The following is a 19,378-nucleotide window of genomic DNA, read 5'->3' on the forward strand; positions in this document are numbered from 1 at the left end:
GGACCACATCTCCAGAATTACAGATTTATAGACTACCCATGGGGCATTGTCTTGTTCACCTCTACATCCCCACAAGCTAGCACAGTACTTGGCCTATGGCAGGGCCTTAGTAAATGGTTACTATCATTATTCTCATTATTGATGTAAGCAGTTGGAAAAGGAAATTCATCTTAAGTTTCTTGAACTAGGGAATAATTAATTAAATATCTGTGCCTTCTGAACCATGAAAATACATTTTATACTCTTTTAAAGAAATAGAACTTAAAATCTTTCATCTGGTACAGTGCAGGTACCAAGGGGAAACACTGACGTCCAGAGAAATCTGCAAAGGCTCTAAATCTTACATTCTTACAATAAGCAGAGTGATCACTTTAGGCATAAGGTACATCTCATACCTCAGCAATATGACAGAGTTCTAGACCTTGCCCAAGGATACAATTTCATTAGTAAAAGAGTCATTAAGACAAAAATAGAGAACATTTTCAAATATAGTGACTGTGTCCAATGCATGCTAATAAACTGATTAACACCTTATAGGATAAAAAAAAGAAAAGACCTTATAAAATGAGTCACTACACACACAAAATAAGCAAAGGTGTAGAGAAGAGATTATGTCATTGCTAACTACATTGCAAAAGAGGAATCCATTGCAAAAGAGGAGCTTTCAAAATAATAGTAAATGTCACAAGAAATAAACAAAGCAAGTGGAAGGAAGAATGGATATTTACATATATGGACCCACTCAGCACTTCAACAGGGATTTGTTGCCAAACTCGGAGTAAGATTAGAATTTGTTTGCTCACATGCATTGGCCCCAGTAAAAAGGAAAGAAACGTAACATTCAATGTTATTTGGAAATTAAATTACCCATCTTAAAATTGTTCTGCATTTCAGCTTGGTTTAAAATGATCCAGAGAGGCCATCAAAATGTTCTAAGAACATTATTTGAAGAATAGAAAGTGGTTTTTTTTTTAGGATTTTTATTTGTTTATTTCACAGACAGATCACAAGTAGGCAGAGAGGCAGGCAGAGAGAGAGAGAGAGGAGGAGGCAGGCTCCCTGCTGAGATCATGACCTGAGCCGAAGGCAGAGGCTTTAACCACTGAGCCACCCAGGCGCCCTAGAAAGTTTTCTTAATAGGAGGACAAACAGTAGTCTTTAGAAAAGCATTTCTTACTCCCTACTTTCTAAGAACATTTTCTGTCTTTCCAAGGCCCACAAGATCTTATGTTATTCATAAGGACAAGAGAGCAGATGGTCTGTATTACCCATATCATAAACTTTACCATTACAGCTTTTGCACAAGAAAACAAGAATAAACCAAGGAACCCTTTCACTGCCTTGGTCTGGCCCATTATAGGTGCTTATCAAATATTTATTGAATAACTGGATGGGTGCATGGACAGACGGATAGACAGTCAAATGAATGGATGAGTTGTATATGAGTCCTGAATTTTCTGTTTAAAAAAATTTTTACTTGAGCAATACATGTTTATTTTAAAGAAGTTATAAAATATAGATATTTAAAAAGAAGAGGACCTATAGCCATACATCCAAATTTAAGCTATTTAACATGTTAATACTTTAATTTTTATTATGAATTTTTGTATATACACATATCCATTTTTATAAAAATAGGGACCACAGTATGCTTACTATTTAGTTACCTATTAACATAATAGTGTGTTGTGAATTTCTTTCAATATTAATAAATATGCTGTGCTCCCTCACCATTTTTAAATAGCCGCAGAAAAAAAGCACAATAATTTGGGAAATTTGTAGGTTTGGTTAGTCTCAATTTCAAAATCATACTCAATAAATACAGTGGCATTTTTCTCTATGCCTTAAAATAATGAAACTGGGTTTGTTGAAAATATTCTTCAGATAGGCTAGGAAGATCATTACTGATTAACTTGAACTCTGTTTTAATGGAGAAAAGTAATTTGTATCAATTCTGGGCAAATCAGAAGCTCTGCAATGCTTAAAGTTATCTTAAAATTTATTCTCTTGATTAATCATGTCCCTGTTGTCTTTTAGTAGCAAATTTAGTAGCAAATCTGCTTTTTAATGGCATACAAAGAATTCCAATTTTTTTTTAAAGATTTTATTTATTTATTTGACAGACAGAGACCACAAGTAGGCAGAGAGGCAGAGAGAGAGGGAGTAGCAGGCTCCCTGTTGAGCAGAGAGCCTGATGTGGAGCTCGATCCCAGGACCCTGAGATCATGACCTGAGCCGAAGGCAGAGGCTTAACCCACTGAGCCACCCAGGCGCCCCACAATTCCAATTTTAATGGGATTATGATAAATACGGATTTGTGGGGTGTGTATTAGTGAAACATTTCTAATATGTTATAGGAGAATATTGAAGGGAGGAACCTTCACTCCTGATATTCGAGGGGGGCTCAATAATTAGCACCCTCCTTTCTATCTGACTTCTAAATAATTGAGAAGTCCCCAAACAATCCCTTTTCTCCTCTGGAGAGCAAGGGAACAGAGCTCAACACAGTGAGTCTGATAATAAATGAGGCTCACATTTGTTAAGTGCTTCTGGAGTTCTACCTGTCATCTCATCTGAGGCAGGAAAATGTCAATATGTCAATTCAACAAGTACATATTGAACATCTGTGTACTAAATGTCAGGCATGATGCCAGATTCTGGGGTGACAGAACTCAATTAGGATTCACTTAGTGCTGGCCTCAGTCTTTTGGGAAAGACAAACATGTTACCAAAACATATCTTCACTAAGTGCCTTAGTGAAGATACTTGTGGTTGCAAGTCACAGAGACCTGTTGAAGCTAGCTTCTACAAAAACGGAAATTTAGTATTAAACTTTGGGGACCTCTCACAAATCCAAGGAACAATGTACCTGGCCATTAGGAAAAATGCAGAACTAGGTGCTGAAAGACCATTAAGAATTTCCCTTCATTCTATATCTCTACCCCTCTACGCATCTTCTACTGGCCTCATTTACATGGTGGTAAGGTGTTCACCGACTAGTCCAGCCAAAAGAAAGGCTGGTATCTCTCAGTGTAAATTCCCAGGAAAGGGTGTTAATTGCGCAAGCTTAGTGTAGGTGCACTCCTGATCCAGTCACCTTTGGCCACAGTTACAGTTTAGGGGCAGGATGGGTGCTGGGTAGTGAATCTAACAGATGCTTCCTATGTTGAGAAATGATAGGAGTGTTATGGGTTAATGAGGAGGGAGGCACCTGCTCTGTCTTGTGTGTGTAAAGCGCTGTGGAAGATGAAAAGATGAATGAAATACACAACCACCTCAGAAGTTTAAGGCATAATAGATTCCCCACTGAGCAAGGAGCCTGACACGGGGCTTGATCCCAGGACCCTGAGATTATGACCTGAGCTGAAGGCAGACACTTAACCGATTGAGTCACCCAGGTGCCCCTCCACCTCTAACACAGGACAGAGTATGGTACGGTGTGCATTATCACAGAGATTCAGTATGATCTATGAGCACGTTGCCAAGGGAGATTCATTCTAGCGGGAGGAAAGAGAAGGACTCTTAAGTCCAACCTTAAAATGGATCTTTTAGTAAGAGGAGTTTAGGTAGCTAAGCAGGTCGTTCTAAGGAAGGATTATAGGCTGAATATAGAGGATGGAAAAGGCAGTGCACATGAGGGACAGCATGGGGGGCTTTTAAAGAGAGTAAAGCTGGAGCAGTGGGCTGGCCTTGATCAGGAAGGGCTTTTTCAGCACTGCCGTGATGGAAATTCCTTGTCATCCTTGGAGCAGGAAGACACCATCAGATCGGCATTCTAGAAATATTCTGGGGACTGAGTGGAAATATGGACTCAGTGGGGAGACTATTTGCAGGGAGGCTTTTAGGAGGATATTTTAATAATTCAGGCAAAGAGAGATGATGGACTGGGGTCAGAGCAGAAGCAAAGGGAATGAGAGGTTGAGGGAGGGTGGATCTGCAGGACCTTTCACCCAATTCCAGGACTCAGTTCTGAAGCCTGAGTCTCGGAGCTCTTGGCCAAGGAGTGGGGGTACTCCTGGAAAGGGGGAGCTGCCTCTCCCATTCGCTCCCCTGCCCCTCTCTGTGCCTGCCCGCCTGCCCTACACACTGTGATTGATGTTTGAATGTTGACCGGCTGGCAAGTCTGAATTCTGATGCAATGTCTAAATCCTCCCTCCCTGTGACATATTTTTCTCATTCATGAAAGCCAAGTGCTGCCACACCAGGGTCCTGTGGAGAGAGAATACTGATAACAGGCCAAGAAAAAAAGCAGCAGCTCTAGATTACCTTTTTTAAAAGCTCACTGCAACTTCAGTAGATGAAAAATGTGTATCTGCAATTCATTGACAGCAATGAGTAGTCGGTTCTTGAGTTGCCGTGGCAACTGCTCAATTAAGTGAAAAAAAATGAAAAAATAAATGTAGTGTAGTTGCTCTTGAGCCTAACATTCTTTGAAGAAAAAAAAAAAGAAAGTAACATGTTTGGTGAGTTATTTTCCCCAAGGCTTTCCTAAGACTGCATTTTCTGCTTTGCCTTTCCAGCAGCGCGCCCTGCCCGCCCCTCCATGCCAAGCTAAATGCTAGGCTTGCTGTCATCTGTGGTTAGCAACACGGGCCCTCAGCTTTCACCTCGGAAGGTTCTGTGCTAACATCCGCTTACACCTGGCTTCCACCAAAGGCCCCTTGGTTAAATTTCTGTTTTTAAAGTGGTAGAGTAGAGTCTATATTGGGAGAGTAGGTGGGAACAGTGGGTGGGTTCCAACACCAGATCCGACCCCAACCTTATCTTATAACCTTAAATAAGAGATGTGACTTTTCTGAAAACATGAAGAATTACCCCTGCCTTGATAAACTAAGAAACAAAGGGTATAATAATTATAACACCTGGGGCGCCTGGGTGGCTCAGTGGGTTAAAGCCTCTGCCTTCGGCTCAGGTCATGGTCCCAGGGTCCTGGGATCGAGCCCCGCATCGGGCTCTCTGCTCGGCGGGGAGCCTGCTTCCTCATCTCTCTCTGCCTGTCTCTCTGCCTACTTGTGATCTCCGTCTGTCAAATAAATAAATAAAATCTTAAAAAAATAATAATAATAATAATTATTATAACACCTTACACTTGTACACTGATAACGCTGTTAAGGAAATACTTTCAGTGGTCTCGTTTTCTCTTGGCCACCACTCTCTGGGGTGGCCTTTGTTCTTCCCACTTTGGACAGAGTGACCTTTACAAAAACACTGAGCTGATCTTGTCACTTTCCGTCTTACAACTCTCTATGCCTTTCCTCCCGTTGCTTTTGGGATAAGACCTGAATTCTCACTAGAGCTCCCCAGGGCCTCGCAAGGTGTCTCAGTGTGCCATTCCCCTGCTGTCTTCACCCAGCCTCACTCTTCTGCCTTTAGCTGCTCCTCCTCTGGGTCTTTGCATCAGCAGAGGGCTCCTCCTGAGAAGCCTTATCTCTCCCCACCGCCATTCCCCTCTCTTGCCCAGTTGGCCAACCATGATCCACATCAGAGCTCCTATTTTCTTTTATGATTTTTTTAAAGATTTTATTTATTTATTTGACAGACAGAGATCACAAGTAGGCAGAGAGGCAGGCAGAGAGAGAGGAAGGGAAGCAAACTCCCTGCTGAGCAGAGAGCCCGATGGGGGGCTCGATCCCAGGACCCTGGGATCATGACCTGAGCTGAAGGCAGAGGCTTTAACCCCCTGAACCACCCAGGTGTCCCCCACATGAGAGCTCCTATTAAATTTTCCTAGAATCTTGTATTTTATATACATCCATATTTAATATACATTTACTTATATGATCATCTAACTAATATCAATCTCTCTAAATAAACACAAATCTCCTGAGCCCAGGGACTATGTCTAATTCTTGAATTTTAGTACATATGCAGGAAAGACATGAAGAGCCATTGGAGAAAAAGGTTTATTCCAGCCTTTAGAACATTTCCATTGTCCTTTAAAGTTTTATGTCTTGCAACTTCGGGGAAAGAGACACTGTGAGCTCAAAAGATGGGTCTGAGACCAGTCCTGCCCCTCTCCCCAGGTCAAGTGGCTTCATATCAAAAAGCACAGCCTGTATTCACACCCTGCCCTTTCTCTTCAGACCTCATCCACTCCTCAAAGCAGTAGCATCGTGAAGTAGGAAGGCAGTGGTGGGTCCTGTAATAGGAATCAAGGAAGGAGCAAAGAGGAAGGGTTTGCATGCTGGGGTTGTGTCAGAGTGGGGCTAGAAGACCAGGCCAAGGACAAGCTGGCATAGCAAGTGCCAGGCTTAGAAGAAGAGCGCATGTGTTGGGGCACCTGGGTGGCTCAGTGGGTTAAGCCTCTGCCTTCAGCTCAGGTCATGATCCCAGGGTCCTTGGATTGAGCCCCACATCGGGCTCCCTGCTCAGCAGGGAGCCTGTTTCCTTCTCTCCCTCTGCCTGCCTCTCTGCCTACTTGTGATCTCTCTCTCTGTGTCAAATAAATAAATAAAATCTTTAAAAAAGAAGAAGAAGAAGAGCGCTTGTGGACTTGGAGGAGGAGCTTGGGTAGGGGGTGAGGGAACTCCGACGGAAACCATGCAAGTGGCATTTGCAAGAACCATAAAACTTTCATTTGCACTCTCCCCCATAACTCTCACTCTCTTTTTTTCCCCCTATTCTGAATATTTAATGGAGAAAAAAATGACCTAACTTCCCCTCAAGGCAAGCTACTACTAGCCCATGGAGGACCTTTGTGCAAATTAGAAAAAGAGCCTCCTCTAGGCACCCACATCCCTAGGGACACACAGGTTACTGGTGAGTAGGTTCAGTTCCTACTCAGCTCCCCAGCTAAGACACAACAGTGCACAACTGCGGACCTGTATATGGAAACCATGCCTCAGAGGCAGGCTGCCTCCAGATTCCAGCAACAGGGAGAGGGCTGCCTTCTCTCAGCAGCAGGAGTCCAGCCCTCCATTTTGAGTGTCCCAGCTTTGAAGAGTTAACTTCTCATCTAGGTTCATCTTTCCTGAGCTGCTTTTATTTCTGCTTTGGCAGTCATTTCTTTCGTCTGTGTGGCATTTTGTACGAGAGACTTCGAGAAGTAGAAAAGAGCAGGCTGGTTTCCTTGGTTTCTGCATCTGTGTGTTTTCTGGTAGTGGGTTGAATGTGTGATTTTCCAATATGATGTCATCGTGCCTTTTAAATTCTCCCAAAGTACTCTTTGCCAAAGGTTCTTCAAAAGGTAGTAAAGTATGTCTCTTTTACCTCCTGTGGAACTTGGTACAAAGATTTTAAAACAAAGAGGAGATGAAAAGGCTGGCCTTCGAGTCAACATACTGCAGGAGGCACACAGCGAGGTCACTCTAGAAAACAGCCCGTTGGCCATCTTCTCCATTGTCTTGGCAAAATTATAGCAGACAGCCAACAGAAAGGGTAAAGTCACTGGAGGAAAAGGATTTTCAAATATCGTTTCAAAATAAGAGGTGCTGCGTATCAGTGAACCATTGCTGTGAAACGGCCGTGGACTTAGTGGCTTAAACCCACATCCATTTATTATTTCTCTTGAGACAATGGGGCTGACTAAGCAGGTCCACTGATGGAAGCTGGGCTCACTCACACACCCACAGTGTAACATCCCTTTTATGGATCACCTTAGCTAGGCTCTGGTCCCAATTACTTAACAAAACCAATCTAGATGTCGCTGTGAAGGTATATTGTAGATAAGGCTAACATCTACAACAAGTTGTCCTCCGTAAAAGAGATTATCTTTTTTTAATTGAGATATAGTTGACACATAACACTATATTCATTTTACGTGTATAAGATAAAGATTTGATATATGTATATATTGCAGAATGATGACCACAATAAGCCTAGTTAATATCCATCACCACACACCATTACAAATTTTGTGTGTATGTGAAAACTCATAAAATCTTCTCTCTTAAGCATCTGGCAAAGAAACAGGTCAGTATTGTTGACTGTGGTCACCATGTTGTACATCACATCCCTAGCACTTGTTTTTCTTAGAAACTTTGCCAGCAACATTTGAGCACCTACTGCATACAAGAGAAAAGAAGGCAACACGCACTTGAGGCACAGGGCTGGAAATTTAATTTAACTGTTTTTGTAGGGGCCGTATACATAGGCAAAAATATGTTCAATACAAAATAATTACTTAACAAATATCTTAGTTTCTATTTGGTAATTCAAAAACCATTTTTGAATTTGCAGGGGAGAAAAAACACCTTATGGACACAAACACAATCTAATCCCCAAAACTCTTCATGATTTTGAATTTTCTTATTTAATGGCACATTTAAGTTGATGCTCGGGTTTTGGAATCAGACAGACCTGAATTCGAATCCCAGCTCACACATTTTTTAGCCCCAACACTCAGGCAGATTTCCATAATCCCTAAAACAGAGCTTCAAATACATATAAGGAGGATGATAGCAGCTCCTTCACTAGGCTGCTAGTGAACAAATTAAATGAGATCGTACCCAATAAATGCAGTTGTTGTTATTATAACCAATATAATAAAATGATAGAAATATTATTTCAGGGCACTGAAATAATATTTTATTTATTTAATTATTTAAATAAAATGATTTTTATTTATAATAATAATATATAATAATATGTATTATATATTACATAATAATAATATAATAATATATAATAATATATTATTATATAATAATTTATAAAATAATATTTACTATTTCAGTGCCTTTTAGAAGGCACTGAAATGCCTTTTTTTTTTTTAAATTGTCTCAACTGCCTGCTTACTTCACGTATTTGCACTTTTCCCTGAAAAAAAGCAACCGTGACAGTGCTGGGCCTTATCGCACCAACATGCTGGGGTGTGGAGAGACTTCCCTTCTGCAACTGGGTGAGTCTGAAGGCTCATCTGTGAACTGTCAGACTTGCACACCTTACAGTCTGTCCCCAGAGACTGTCAGTGCAAGTAAGTATCACCACACAGGCTAACGTTAAGCAAAGAACCACAACCAATTAAATCAGTAATAACGACGATAAAGTGATCATAATTTATAATGAAAAACAAGAACAGCAGCAAGAAAGCCTCCTCCCCCAGAGCCGCTAAGATGGCCCGTTGTAGCACGTGCCACCCTCCATGGGCCCACTGAACATTTCTGGGCCTAGAACAGCAGCCAGATTCTTGGGATATGAATTGGAGTCCTCCAAGAGCTCTAAAAACACACTGATTTTAGGTTTGTATTCCAAATACTCTTAACCTTTAACAACTCATTTATTGGAATACTGGTAAGTGCCTTCAAGTATGGGCAAAAAATAAAATTCTATACACTTGAGCCACTTTTTACCCAAGAAAGGATTTTGCAATCCTGGATAAATTCAACAGGATTCGATGAGGTTGCTTACACCTGCTAGTTACCTAACTAAAATTGGTTTAAACAATATAAAATGTTGCTTTCTCCCTTAACCACATTCTAGAGGTCGATGGTTCCAGAGTTGGACCAGCCGTAGTCACACAGGGCCAGACTGTTCCCCCGTTCCCATCTGCCCCCCTCAGTATGTGAGCAATGCCTCCCTTCAAGCTCTCCAGGTGGCAAGGGCAGCTCCACACATCTCATCCTTACATGACCATTTGCAAAAACAGAATGGATGAGTGAGCCTGATCCCCACGCTTGTTCCTGTCTCTTTTTAATTGGGAGGAAATCTGTCCACCGAACCCCGAGGCTTGTCTTTCACATCCTGTTGGCCCATTTCGGGTCACAGCCATAGGCCCATAAGGCAGAGAAAAGCAAGGATCTGGCATCTTCAGTGTCCAAGGAGGGAGGTGGCTCTGCCTGCAAGAAAGTGGGCTGTTGAGTAGGCATCTAAGAGCATCTGCCAAAGAGGGGTGGAGGGGAGAGGGTGGCGGGGGGGCAGCTGGCCCTGGAAGTGTCTGGAACCACCTGTTCCACCTCCACCAACAGGAGCTCTGTTCTTCCCGGTTTTAGATACTAGGCTTCCATTTGAGATTTTGTTTGAATTAAAGCTTCCATGGATAACAATCACTGACAACCTTTTGTTTCAGCACATGCTCAAATACCTAATAGACTCAGTGAGTCGAAACTGTTGGTTCACCATTACCTTCCCAGGATCTCGAACCATTCCTAGCATACAGGATGAGTTGTGTTAATTCCCTATTGCTGCTCTAACAAATTACCAGAAACTTGGTGGGTAAAGAGAACACACATTGATTATTTTACAATTCTAGAGGTCAGAAACCCGAAGTGGATTTTACTCAGTGTCCCGACAAGATCTCATTCCGCATCAACTCAGGTCCACATATTGTTTCTAGTTTTTTGACCTTCCTCTTTGGTCCAGCCAGGATGTCGTGGTTAGTTCTTCCTTGCTGTATGTCCCCACAACCACCATCTAACCCTGTTTCACTCCCCACATGGCCTTACCCTCTAGAACCTCAGGGAGATGGATGTGGACATTCAAGTTGGAGAATCAGGAAAGCGAGAGATGTAGGACAAGGTTGGAGATGGACTCTGGATTTAGGGGTGGTCCTTGGGAAGCTGTTTGTTGCATCTATCCATAGTGATAATCAGGAAGTGCTTCAGACTGCAGAGAAGGCATTGTGGGTGCTCACATGATGAGTGAAGAACTCAGGGCAGAGGGATCAGGGGCCGGGGTCAGAGTGACCTTTCAGTCCTCTACTTGCTCACTTCACCCCACCTGCCTCCCGCCAATCTTACGTCCTTTTTAAAGAAAGATGGTGGGAGGGAGGGACAAAGGATGACTCCCCTGGGCAGTTTTTCTCCTGGAAAACACAGGAACACACCTATAGTATGTGTTGTTCTAATAATTAACCTGATTTCCCTTTTTGCTGAGAGTAACTCATAAGAAGAGAATATTCTCATAGCACCTAACAGAGTGTTGGAGACAAGCCAGTGCGCTCTGTAGTTCCCAATGGTCGAAGCTACGCTTTGCCTTTTTATCTCCATTTTATAAGGAATCCGAAAACAAAGAGATAAAGGCCAAATAAGTCTCCTCGGTAAGACTCTAGTCAGACGTGACTTATGGCCAACATTAACTTCAAATGAGAGGAAATCAGAATGGGAGCTTGGCTCCTTCCTTTACACCAGCAGCCTGAGCAAGCCCTGCTTAACAACGGTGCTGCATCTGGCCTAGGAAGACAAGATCCAAGTTGTCTCGCAAGGTCTTCTAGCAGTGAGGTGAAAACAAGAAGTTGTAGGAAAGACTTTTTCTTTAAAATTTTTATTAGAGACACCAACATTTCAATTTTACATAAAAGAAGAAAGACGCCATTCCTCCTAGAGAACAAGATCTGTAAACCACTATTTAAAGTAGTTCATGTAGAGAACCTGCAATTTAATAAGACTGGGAAAAGGTTAGCCCAGCATCCCCTATATTTTTTTTATCCCTGTTTACTCAATTATACAAGTACTTCCACAGCAAGCAGACCTCTAATTGTGTATACTTGAGTGAAAGAGAAATGAGACTTGCCGTGAAATAAATTCTTGGGTGTAACTAAATTACACACCACTTCCCATACTTTTTTTTTTTCCAAATTGCACATTACTTTAAATGAAAACATGCTTTCAAAAAGAACTGTAAACACTCCAAACCTTTCTAAAGGGTCAGTCTCCCTTCTTCCCACTGATAAGATGCAGTTACATTTCTATTCGCCAATATTCCCCTGTCGAAGATCCGAGGAATTTCGAAACTTCATTCACAGCTTCCCAATGAACTTGACAGTTTCACTTTCAAATCCCGTGGTAAGCACCATCCAGCTTCAGCTCTTCTTTTCGCAAATGACTCCCACTTCCTTCCTACTCAAGTGACACCAGGAGCGTTCACCACCCCCACGCGTCTCAGAGCCCCTCTTTAGACTCTGTGCTCCTGCGCTGGGTACACAGATGGGTCATTGCAGTCCTTCCTGACAGCAGGAGAAGCATCAGACCCCAGGCTTGGGAACCAGGAAACCCCCCCGCCCTCGCTGGGGCATCCTTCGTGGTCACACAAGCTTGCGGAGCCTCAATTTCCTCATGGGAACAATGGGAAATACCAAACTTGCCCAGGTACCTCCTAGTGTTTTTAGGATCGAATGAGAGTATGCACATTAAAAACACTCTAACTACTAGCAAATAGCAAGTCCAGTAACTGTTTTTAAAATCGTTCACACAAGGTGTTCACTATTTTTGGTTTTAACAAGAAAGATTCCAAAATTTTCATTTTCAGGTTACCAAATGGGGTATAGCCTGGGAATGTTTGGGTTGTTCCCTTTTTGGATTATTATTTCTTCCTGTTAAGATTCTGCTTCTCAATGAAGAGGACCCCTTCTGAGAACTGCAGAACATTTCCTGCCTCACACCCATCCCCACCTTCCTGCTGTTGCTCCTTAGAACCAGTGAAGGAGGTATTAGATTAGTTCAAAAAGAGACCTAGGAAAATCCTTGTATGCTAGCGTTTCATTATCCGTGATTCTCCCAGAATTTGGGTCATCTGCTTAGTACTAATTGAGGTAAGAAAAAATTAGAAAAGACTGCTCCTCACATTCGTTTCAGAAACAAAAGAACCTTTTTGAGATCCATTTTTTTGAATCTTGAAGTTGATATCTGTGCTCAGTGTCAGAGAAAGAAAATAGTCTTTTCTTTGCAGTGTTTGTGAATTTTAGGGCAAGAAATTCATCTTAGCTGTGACATTCTGTTGTTAAATAAAGCCTCTTTCTCACAATCCCATTTGAAGCTATACACATTTTTATACCATGAAACACACACACACACACACACACACACACACACAGTGTTTAATACAAACAAGAACTAGGAGGACGTCCCCAAAATGACCTACTACTTCTCCCTCCTTCCCAGGGGAGCTTTCATTTCATGGTCCCCAAAAGGATTTTCTTTAAAGATTTTATTTATTTGAGAGAGAGAGAGAGAAAGAGAGAGCTCACCCATGAATGAAGCGGGGAGGGGGGGCGGGGGGGAGGCAAGGGAGGCAAAGGGAAAAGCAGACTCCCGCTGCACAGGGATCCCAATGCAGGGCTCAGACCCCGGACCCAAAGACCATGACCCAAACTGAAGTCCGATGCTTAACTTACTGAGGCACCCAGGCGCCACCCCCCACCAAGGATTTTTACACATCAACGCTATCTACCTAAGGACAGACGGTAAGAATACCTGACCTCACCTCTGAGACCAGTGAGAGGATGCTGAGAAGGGAACACCGGCTGGTGGCAGGGCCCCGAGGGCGGCAAGGGGGCGCTAGGCACACCCATCCCACGGCCCACAGAACTGCAGTTACGCCATTCCTCAGGCACAGGGTCGCAGCGAGGATCCAGTGAGCTTCTATCTGCAGAAACACTTCCAGATCTGGAAGGCACTAGCTCAATGTCCACTTCGAGCTGTAACCTGATCTGCTTGTGACACCGCCACACGAAACTGGTCCAGCGTCCAGGAGCACACACCGTGCTGCGGTCAGTGCAAGCTACAGGATGTCCTCTCTTAGGATTGAGGAACCCATCTGGGAGGCAATGTTGCCCTATTTTGATCTCTCCTCCCAAATTTCAATAATTCAAAGAATTGGGAGTGACGGACGTCCATACCGCAAGGTGGTGATGACAGGTGCACTGACCGGATGGGGAAACACATGCACACACCAGCTAGCTGCTCTTCCTGCCGACCATACCAGAACCTAGCCTTGCAAAGGTCCCTGCCTACACATCTGCACAGGCAAATAAGGTTGAATGCAACCCGCTTTCGCTTTCCTCGTGGCTCTTGTTTGACTGGAGAATGAGACATCTAGACCCAAAAAAATCCATAGCCCAAACCCAGTTTCCCATGAACCCATGAATCCTGTCCTGAGGTTCTAGCCATGACACTTCGACAGATTCTTGATTTCTCCTCCTCAGCTACCAGCGTGCTCTCATAAACAGAGCATAAGGACGGGTGGAGACCCGAACTTGGTTTTGTGTGTTGGTGGTTTGGCAGCAGCATTTCCCGTCTTTGCCAGCATTTATCACGTAATTGTAAGGCTGTGTCTTGGCTCCATATGTGTGAGTCATAATGGACACTTACATGAAATCTGAGCCAATATTAGTACTATTTCTGTCAGTTGGTTCCAACTTGGTATTCTGCGTTTTGCCCCCTAAACCTAGTTTAATACAGTGGAGAGCACCTCTGTCTCCTGGCACCCACAAAGCCCAACCTCACCATTCAGACTTACAGGCAACAGAAGGCTGACTAGATGGAGGACAACGTGATGAAAGGCTGTGTGTGACCCGAGGACGCACCCACGGGCCCTCAGGCTGGAGCCTGGGAGTTCATGGGCTGTGCTTTCTCAAGGGGTGCCTCACTGAAGAGGCAGCTCCCAGCTCCCTGCTCAGAAACGCCTTATCAGGTATCTCTCACATAAGCTTGTAGAGCATTTTGCTCACAGAATTGACGTTCTGAATGAATGCCTTTCACGCAGAACACACTTAGACTAGGAAAGAAAGAGATGACACATAGGGCCTTCAGACTCTATATGGCTTCCTCTTCACCAAAAGAGAACCAGAAGAGCTGGCCTTTCATTAGTTGTTTTGTGTGTGTGTGTGTGTGTGTGCACGCGCACACACGCATGCATCTGTTTAAGATGCCAGACTGAGTTTATTTACAAAAGATTCACTTAGGAATCATGAGGTTTATAGAGCATCACGTGAAAATAACACCCTCCAATCAAACAGCCCATTTACCTGGGCTTTCATGACCGTGAATGCCGTGTGCATGGAAATAAAGCTGGGGCTCATTTGAAGCGTTTGGGCAAACAGATTAGAAGGCTATGAAAAAGAGCAATGGATTAAAAACAGGTCAGACACAGGAAGCCAAACAGAGGTGAGACAGGCCCCTTTATAACACAGTGCACGGTTTTTTGAGTCAGATGAACCTTGATCAGTCTCCTAAAACATGACAGCTAGGTGGAAGAAAGATCTGAGGCAGGTTAGCCTGTAAGATGAGTGAAAGTCTGACCATTCAACAATGATATTAAAAATCAAGGGGGAGGACTCCCTCACATGACCTGGATATGTTTGATAGCTGTTTGACAGGCAGCAAGCAGAGCTTGATCTAACAATTCTTTGCCACAGAGGCTACTGAGCCACTTTCTACGTAGGCGCATCTTAGGCAAACATCAAACTGCTTTGAACAGGTCCCTGTCTCAGGTGGGCTTCCCTAGAAGCAAAACCTGAAATGAGGATTCTTTCAAAGGAAGTTATTAGGGAGTGCTCTTCAGAGAGGGAGAGAGACGCAGGAGAGGGCAGGGGTAGGAGCTAAGCAAAGATGGGATTAGCTTCAGCCTGATCTCCAGGAACCTTATACCGGAGTCATCCCCGGCTGAGGGCGGGGCCGGACTTCTGTGAGCCCTTAGCAACACCTGAGGGATGGGTGCACTAGCCAGTTCGGAACAGGACACTAAGAGATTCACGGCAGTAGCTAAGCTGATGGGACTAAATCTTTAGGAGCCATGCTGTGTGGTAGGTTGATGTGGTTCTCATCCTAACCCTAGCTTCACTAAAGACATGCTGCAGGGTTGCCTGGGTGGCTCAGTTGTTAAGCGTCCGTCTTAGGCTCAGGTCATGGAACCAGGATCCTGGGATTGAGCCCTGCATTGGGCTCCCTGCTCATCAGGAAGCTTGCTTCTCCCTCTCCCACTCCCCCTGCCTGTGTTCCCGTCAAATAAATGAAATCTTTATTAAAAAAAAAAAAAAAAAAGACATGCTGCTATGGCCATGGGCCCCTTACATGACCTCTGTAACCATCAATTTCCTCATCTGTACAATGGGAGAGGGGATGGCAGGGTTGGGTCAGATGATCTCTATAACTCCCAGCTCCGAAATGCAATTATTTCAACAACAGAAGTGGAGGTAGGCTCACTGAGGAATAATTGACATTTTCCCTATTCATGGAAGGAAGCTAATTAATGTAAATGTGTCCCTGAATGACCACTCCATTAAAAACTCTTCTCTTACCTGGAATCGCTCTGGATACACAGGCAAATCTAAGAAGACAAGCAGTAAAGTTGCCCTGAAGGCGTATGTTCTAAAAAGGGCTGGCATGGCTCCCTTTGCAAACAAGTACTCTCAGAGCGGTTACCTCAAGGGAGCATTAATGCAACCAGGCAAGCTCATTTAACTGACTCCCACATCAAAGCGAATTAGAAGCAAGAGGCTGGAGTGAAGTGTGAGCCGCAGGCTGTCCCCGCAAAATGGCACCACCTCTATGAAGAGCAGTTGGGCAAAATCTATCAGTTATAAATACATTTGCTCTTTGACCACACAGCCCCTTCTCTGGGAGTTTATCCAGCAGGCATATGTGTATGAAATGACCTTTACATGAGCTTACTCACTGTGCTACTTTTTCCAAAATAATCCAAGATTGGAAACTACTCGGTGGTCCATCAATAAAGGACAAGTTAAAAACAACAACTGGTAGCTTCCATACCATAGAACACTGTATGACCGAGAATATTCTGGATGGGCATGGAAAGTTCTCCCGGTACATCGATAAGTGAAAAAGCAAGGGGAAGAACCGTATCATTCTAGATCAGTATGTATATTATGAACATATATGCAATGCGTAATAGAAGTTCACTCCGTTCTGTGTATGAAATGGGGGTCACAAGATGATATAATTTTTTTTTTTTAGATCTTGTTTAGTTATGTCTGAGAGAGAGATCATAAGTAGGCAGAGAGGCAGGCCGGGGGGTGGTGGGGGGAAGCAGGCTCCCCGCTGAGCAGAGAACCGGACTCGGGGCTTGATCCCAGGACCCTGAGATCATGACCTGAGCTGAAAGCAGAGGCTCAACCCACTGAGCCACCCAGGAGCTCCAAGATGTTATAATTATATTCAAATGCATCCATAGGTCTGGAAGTTGTTTTTTGTTTATCTGGAAACAGATGGAAATAAAAAACTTCTATGAGTGGTTACCTATATGGAATTAGGGAGTGGGAAAATGGGATGGATGGAAACATAAGTAAAAATCAGAATTCTTATCAAATGTCTTTTTATTTTATAAGTTTTCATCCTACATTTTTTCCCCAACTACCACAGGTTCTTCTGTAAGGAAAATGCAGCTGCTGCTTGGTTAAAAAATAAAATAATTTAAAAGCAGGCATCGATCAAAGCTGGTCCTTCCAATTTCCCTTATTTCATGCTTCAGTTTTCAGGGATTGGCCAGCGGTTAACTGTATGACTTACAATGCTGGAAAACACTTCCTATCTGGCACTCCACAGCAAGCGTGCCACGTCCAATGTTATACCACAGAATTGTTTATAAAACCACCATGACTACACCCACCAGTGAGCTTTGGGTACTGAAGAGTTTTCTTTTCTTCAAATCAGCTTTTCCGATCACAGATAAGTCATGCACCAGGAAAATGAGGTGTGACACCATACTGAGCAGTACAAGAAGAACAGCATGAACTCGGGGTTCGGTCTGGGCTTTGTCCCTCATTGCTATGTGATCGTGGGCAACTTGCTTCTCAAACTCTCAATTTCTTCATCTATAAAAGGCAGATAGTAATAGTGCATCCTTCATAGAGTTGTTTGGAAGGTTAGGTATGGTAACGCATGTTGGCAAGAAATTTAGCATAATACCTATTACTACTGTCATCTAATATTTTGATTTTTTTTTTTTTTATGTACAGGGTGATGACCAGTTAAATGTATTTGGAGAGGACACCATGGGAGGTGAGTTTCCTTTACTGATCAGACCAGAGTTGTGTTTTAGTAGCTTTGAGCATATCTTCTTTATTAAACACCAACCGAGAGATAATAAACTACAAACAGCATGTGGTTTTCCTTAGCCAGGCTCCATGATTCAGACTGAAACTCTTTGGATCTTTCCTCCCTTGGTCCATGCAAAGAAACCAAAGGGGACCCCTTACTTAGAGATGCATTTCCTGACTACCCAGAGAACAAGACCCTCGACGTGCTCAGCGAAAATAGAATTTTCTGGTAAAATATGTGTGGGAAATACTGAATGTTCAATCCCCTTTGGAAGAGGCACACATAATGGCATAGCAAGACTCCCACAAGTCCTGCCATAAAGACAGCTGGCTAACTTTAATTTGACATTCTTTAGATTTATTGGAATTCAAAAGTCTTTTTCCTGCATAGTAGTTATTAATCTGCAGTGTGCTGTTGGGATGCAACCTAAGAAACACCCAAATTATCTTGCTTTATAACAGTTCTCATGTCAAAAGTCTTGCAACAACTAAAAAGTCCAGCCTTAACTAGCGATACATAGAACTGAAAATAGATAAAATTATGTAAATTTGAGATTGTCCAAAAGAGATAAGGTTCCCGATTGCCCTGGGTCACGTACCTTGTAATGTTTCCACTCGGTTATAAATGTTGCTGTAATTATGGCTCATGAAAATATGTTTGTATTGACTGTGAGCACATACAAGTAAGAGAGCTGGCTTTCCAAATAACCCCAGCTCTAATTCTATGCTGATCCATGAGCATGAGCCCTTTGATGATAATGACTATAGCAGTATGTGAAAATCTCAGTTACCAAATGACGTCATGGTGATTCATGGGGAAAGGCACATACGCGTGAGCCAAATACAAATAATCAACCTAGTCCCAACTGGATAGGGATTGACAGATTGCCGACCAGAGCTTCCCTTTTTCCTGATTATAAGATTAACATGCATTCATTGTGGAAATTTTTTTAAGGTAGAAAATAAGAGCCGTCTAAAACCTTATGACCGCTAAACAATCATGGTTAACATTCTATATATTTTATTCCAGTGTGTTTGTTATATACTTATTTTTACATAGTTGAGAATACATGTGTATATGCAAATGACATTCTTTTCGTGTATATCATAAGCATATTCTCATGTCATTACAAACTATAATGTTACCTTGTGATGACTACATGGTATAAATGGTTCATCATAGGTACAACTATACCTAGTAATAACCACAGACACTTTCCTAGATTGCAAATAGATGAAAAGTTGCTCCACTTTATATAGAATTGTTGAATCACTATATTGTACACCTGAAACTAATATAACCCTGTACGTTAACTATATGGGATTTTTTTTTTTTTAAATCATTGCTCAGCTTCAAAAAAGGAAGCTGGAAGTCTAGAGAACATGAGATGACCATCTGGTCCACTAGTTAAAAGCACCAATGTATGTGCCTTTAATAGAAAGCTCCAGATAACATAGGATTTTTCCAGTCGCTGTAGGCTATTCTGTAAAGAGACTGCAGTATCTCTTTGATTAGGAAGAACAAAATTTTCATCCCTCAGTCTGAAAACCAAATGTTTCCAAAAACCCCAAATTCACATCTTTCCTCTGATTTTAGCTTCCCTGTTCCTTTCCCCTCTTGCTCCCAATCCAATTCTTCTTGTCCCATTCTGTCTCTGCAATTGGGTC

At 42.8% G+C, this 19,378-nt stretch overlaps 1 protein-coding gene across 1 annotated transcript in view; it reads left to right on the plus strand.

Annotated features, from left to right (window-relative positions):
* LOC111143432 (adenylate kinase 5) overlaps nucleotides 1-19,378 on the plus strand; it is a 244,372-nt gene that overhangs the window by 166,873 nt on the left and 58,121 nt on the right. The window contains exon 9 of the mRNA XM_022497172.1: nucleotides 17,630-17,672. Coding sequence (XP_022352880.1) covers nucleotides 17,630-17,672 — 43 coding nt within the window. The remainder of the gene's footprint in view (nucleotides 1-17,629; nucleotides 17,673-19,378) is intronic.

Source organism: Enhydra lutris, unplaced genomic scaffold (genome assembly GCF_002288905.1).
Source record: "Enhydra lutris kenyoni isolate GAN:26980312 unplaced genomic scaffold, ASM228890v2 scaffoldscaffold9, whole genome shotgun sequence".
Taxonomy (NCBI): domain Eukaryota; kingdom Metazoa; phylum Chordata; class Mammalia; order Carnivora; family Mustelidae; genus Enhydra; species Enhydra lutris.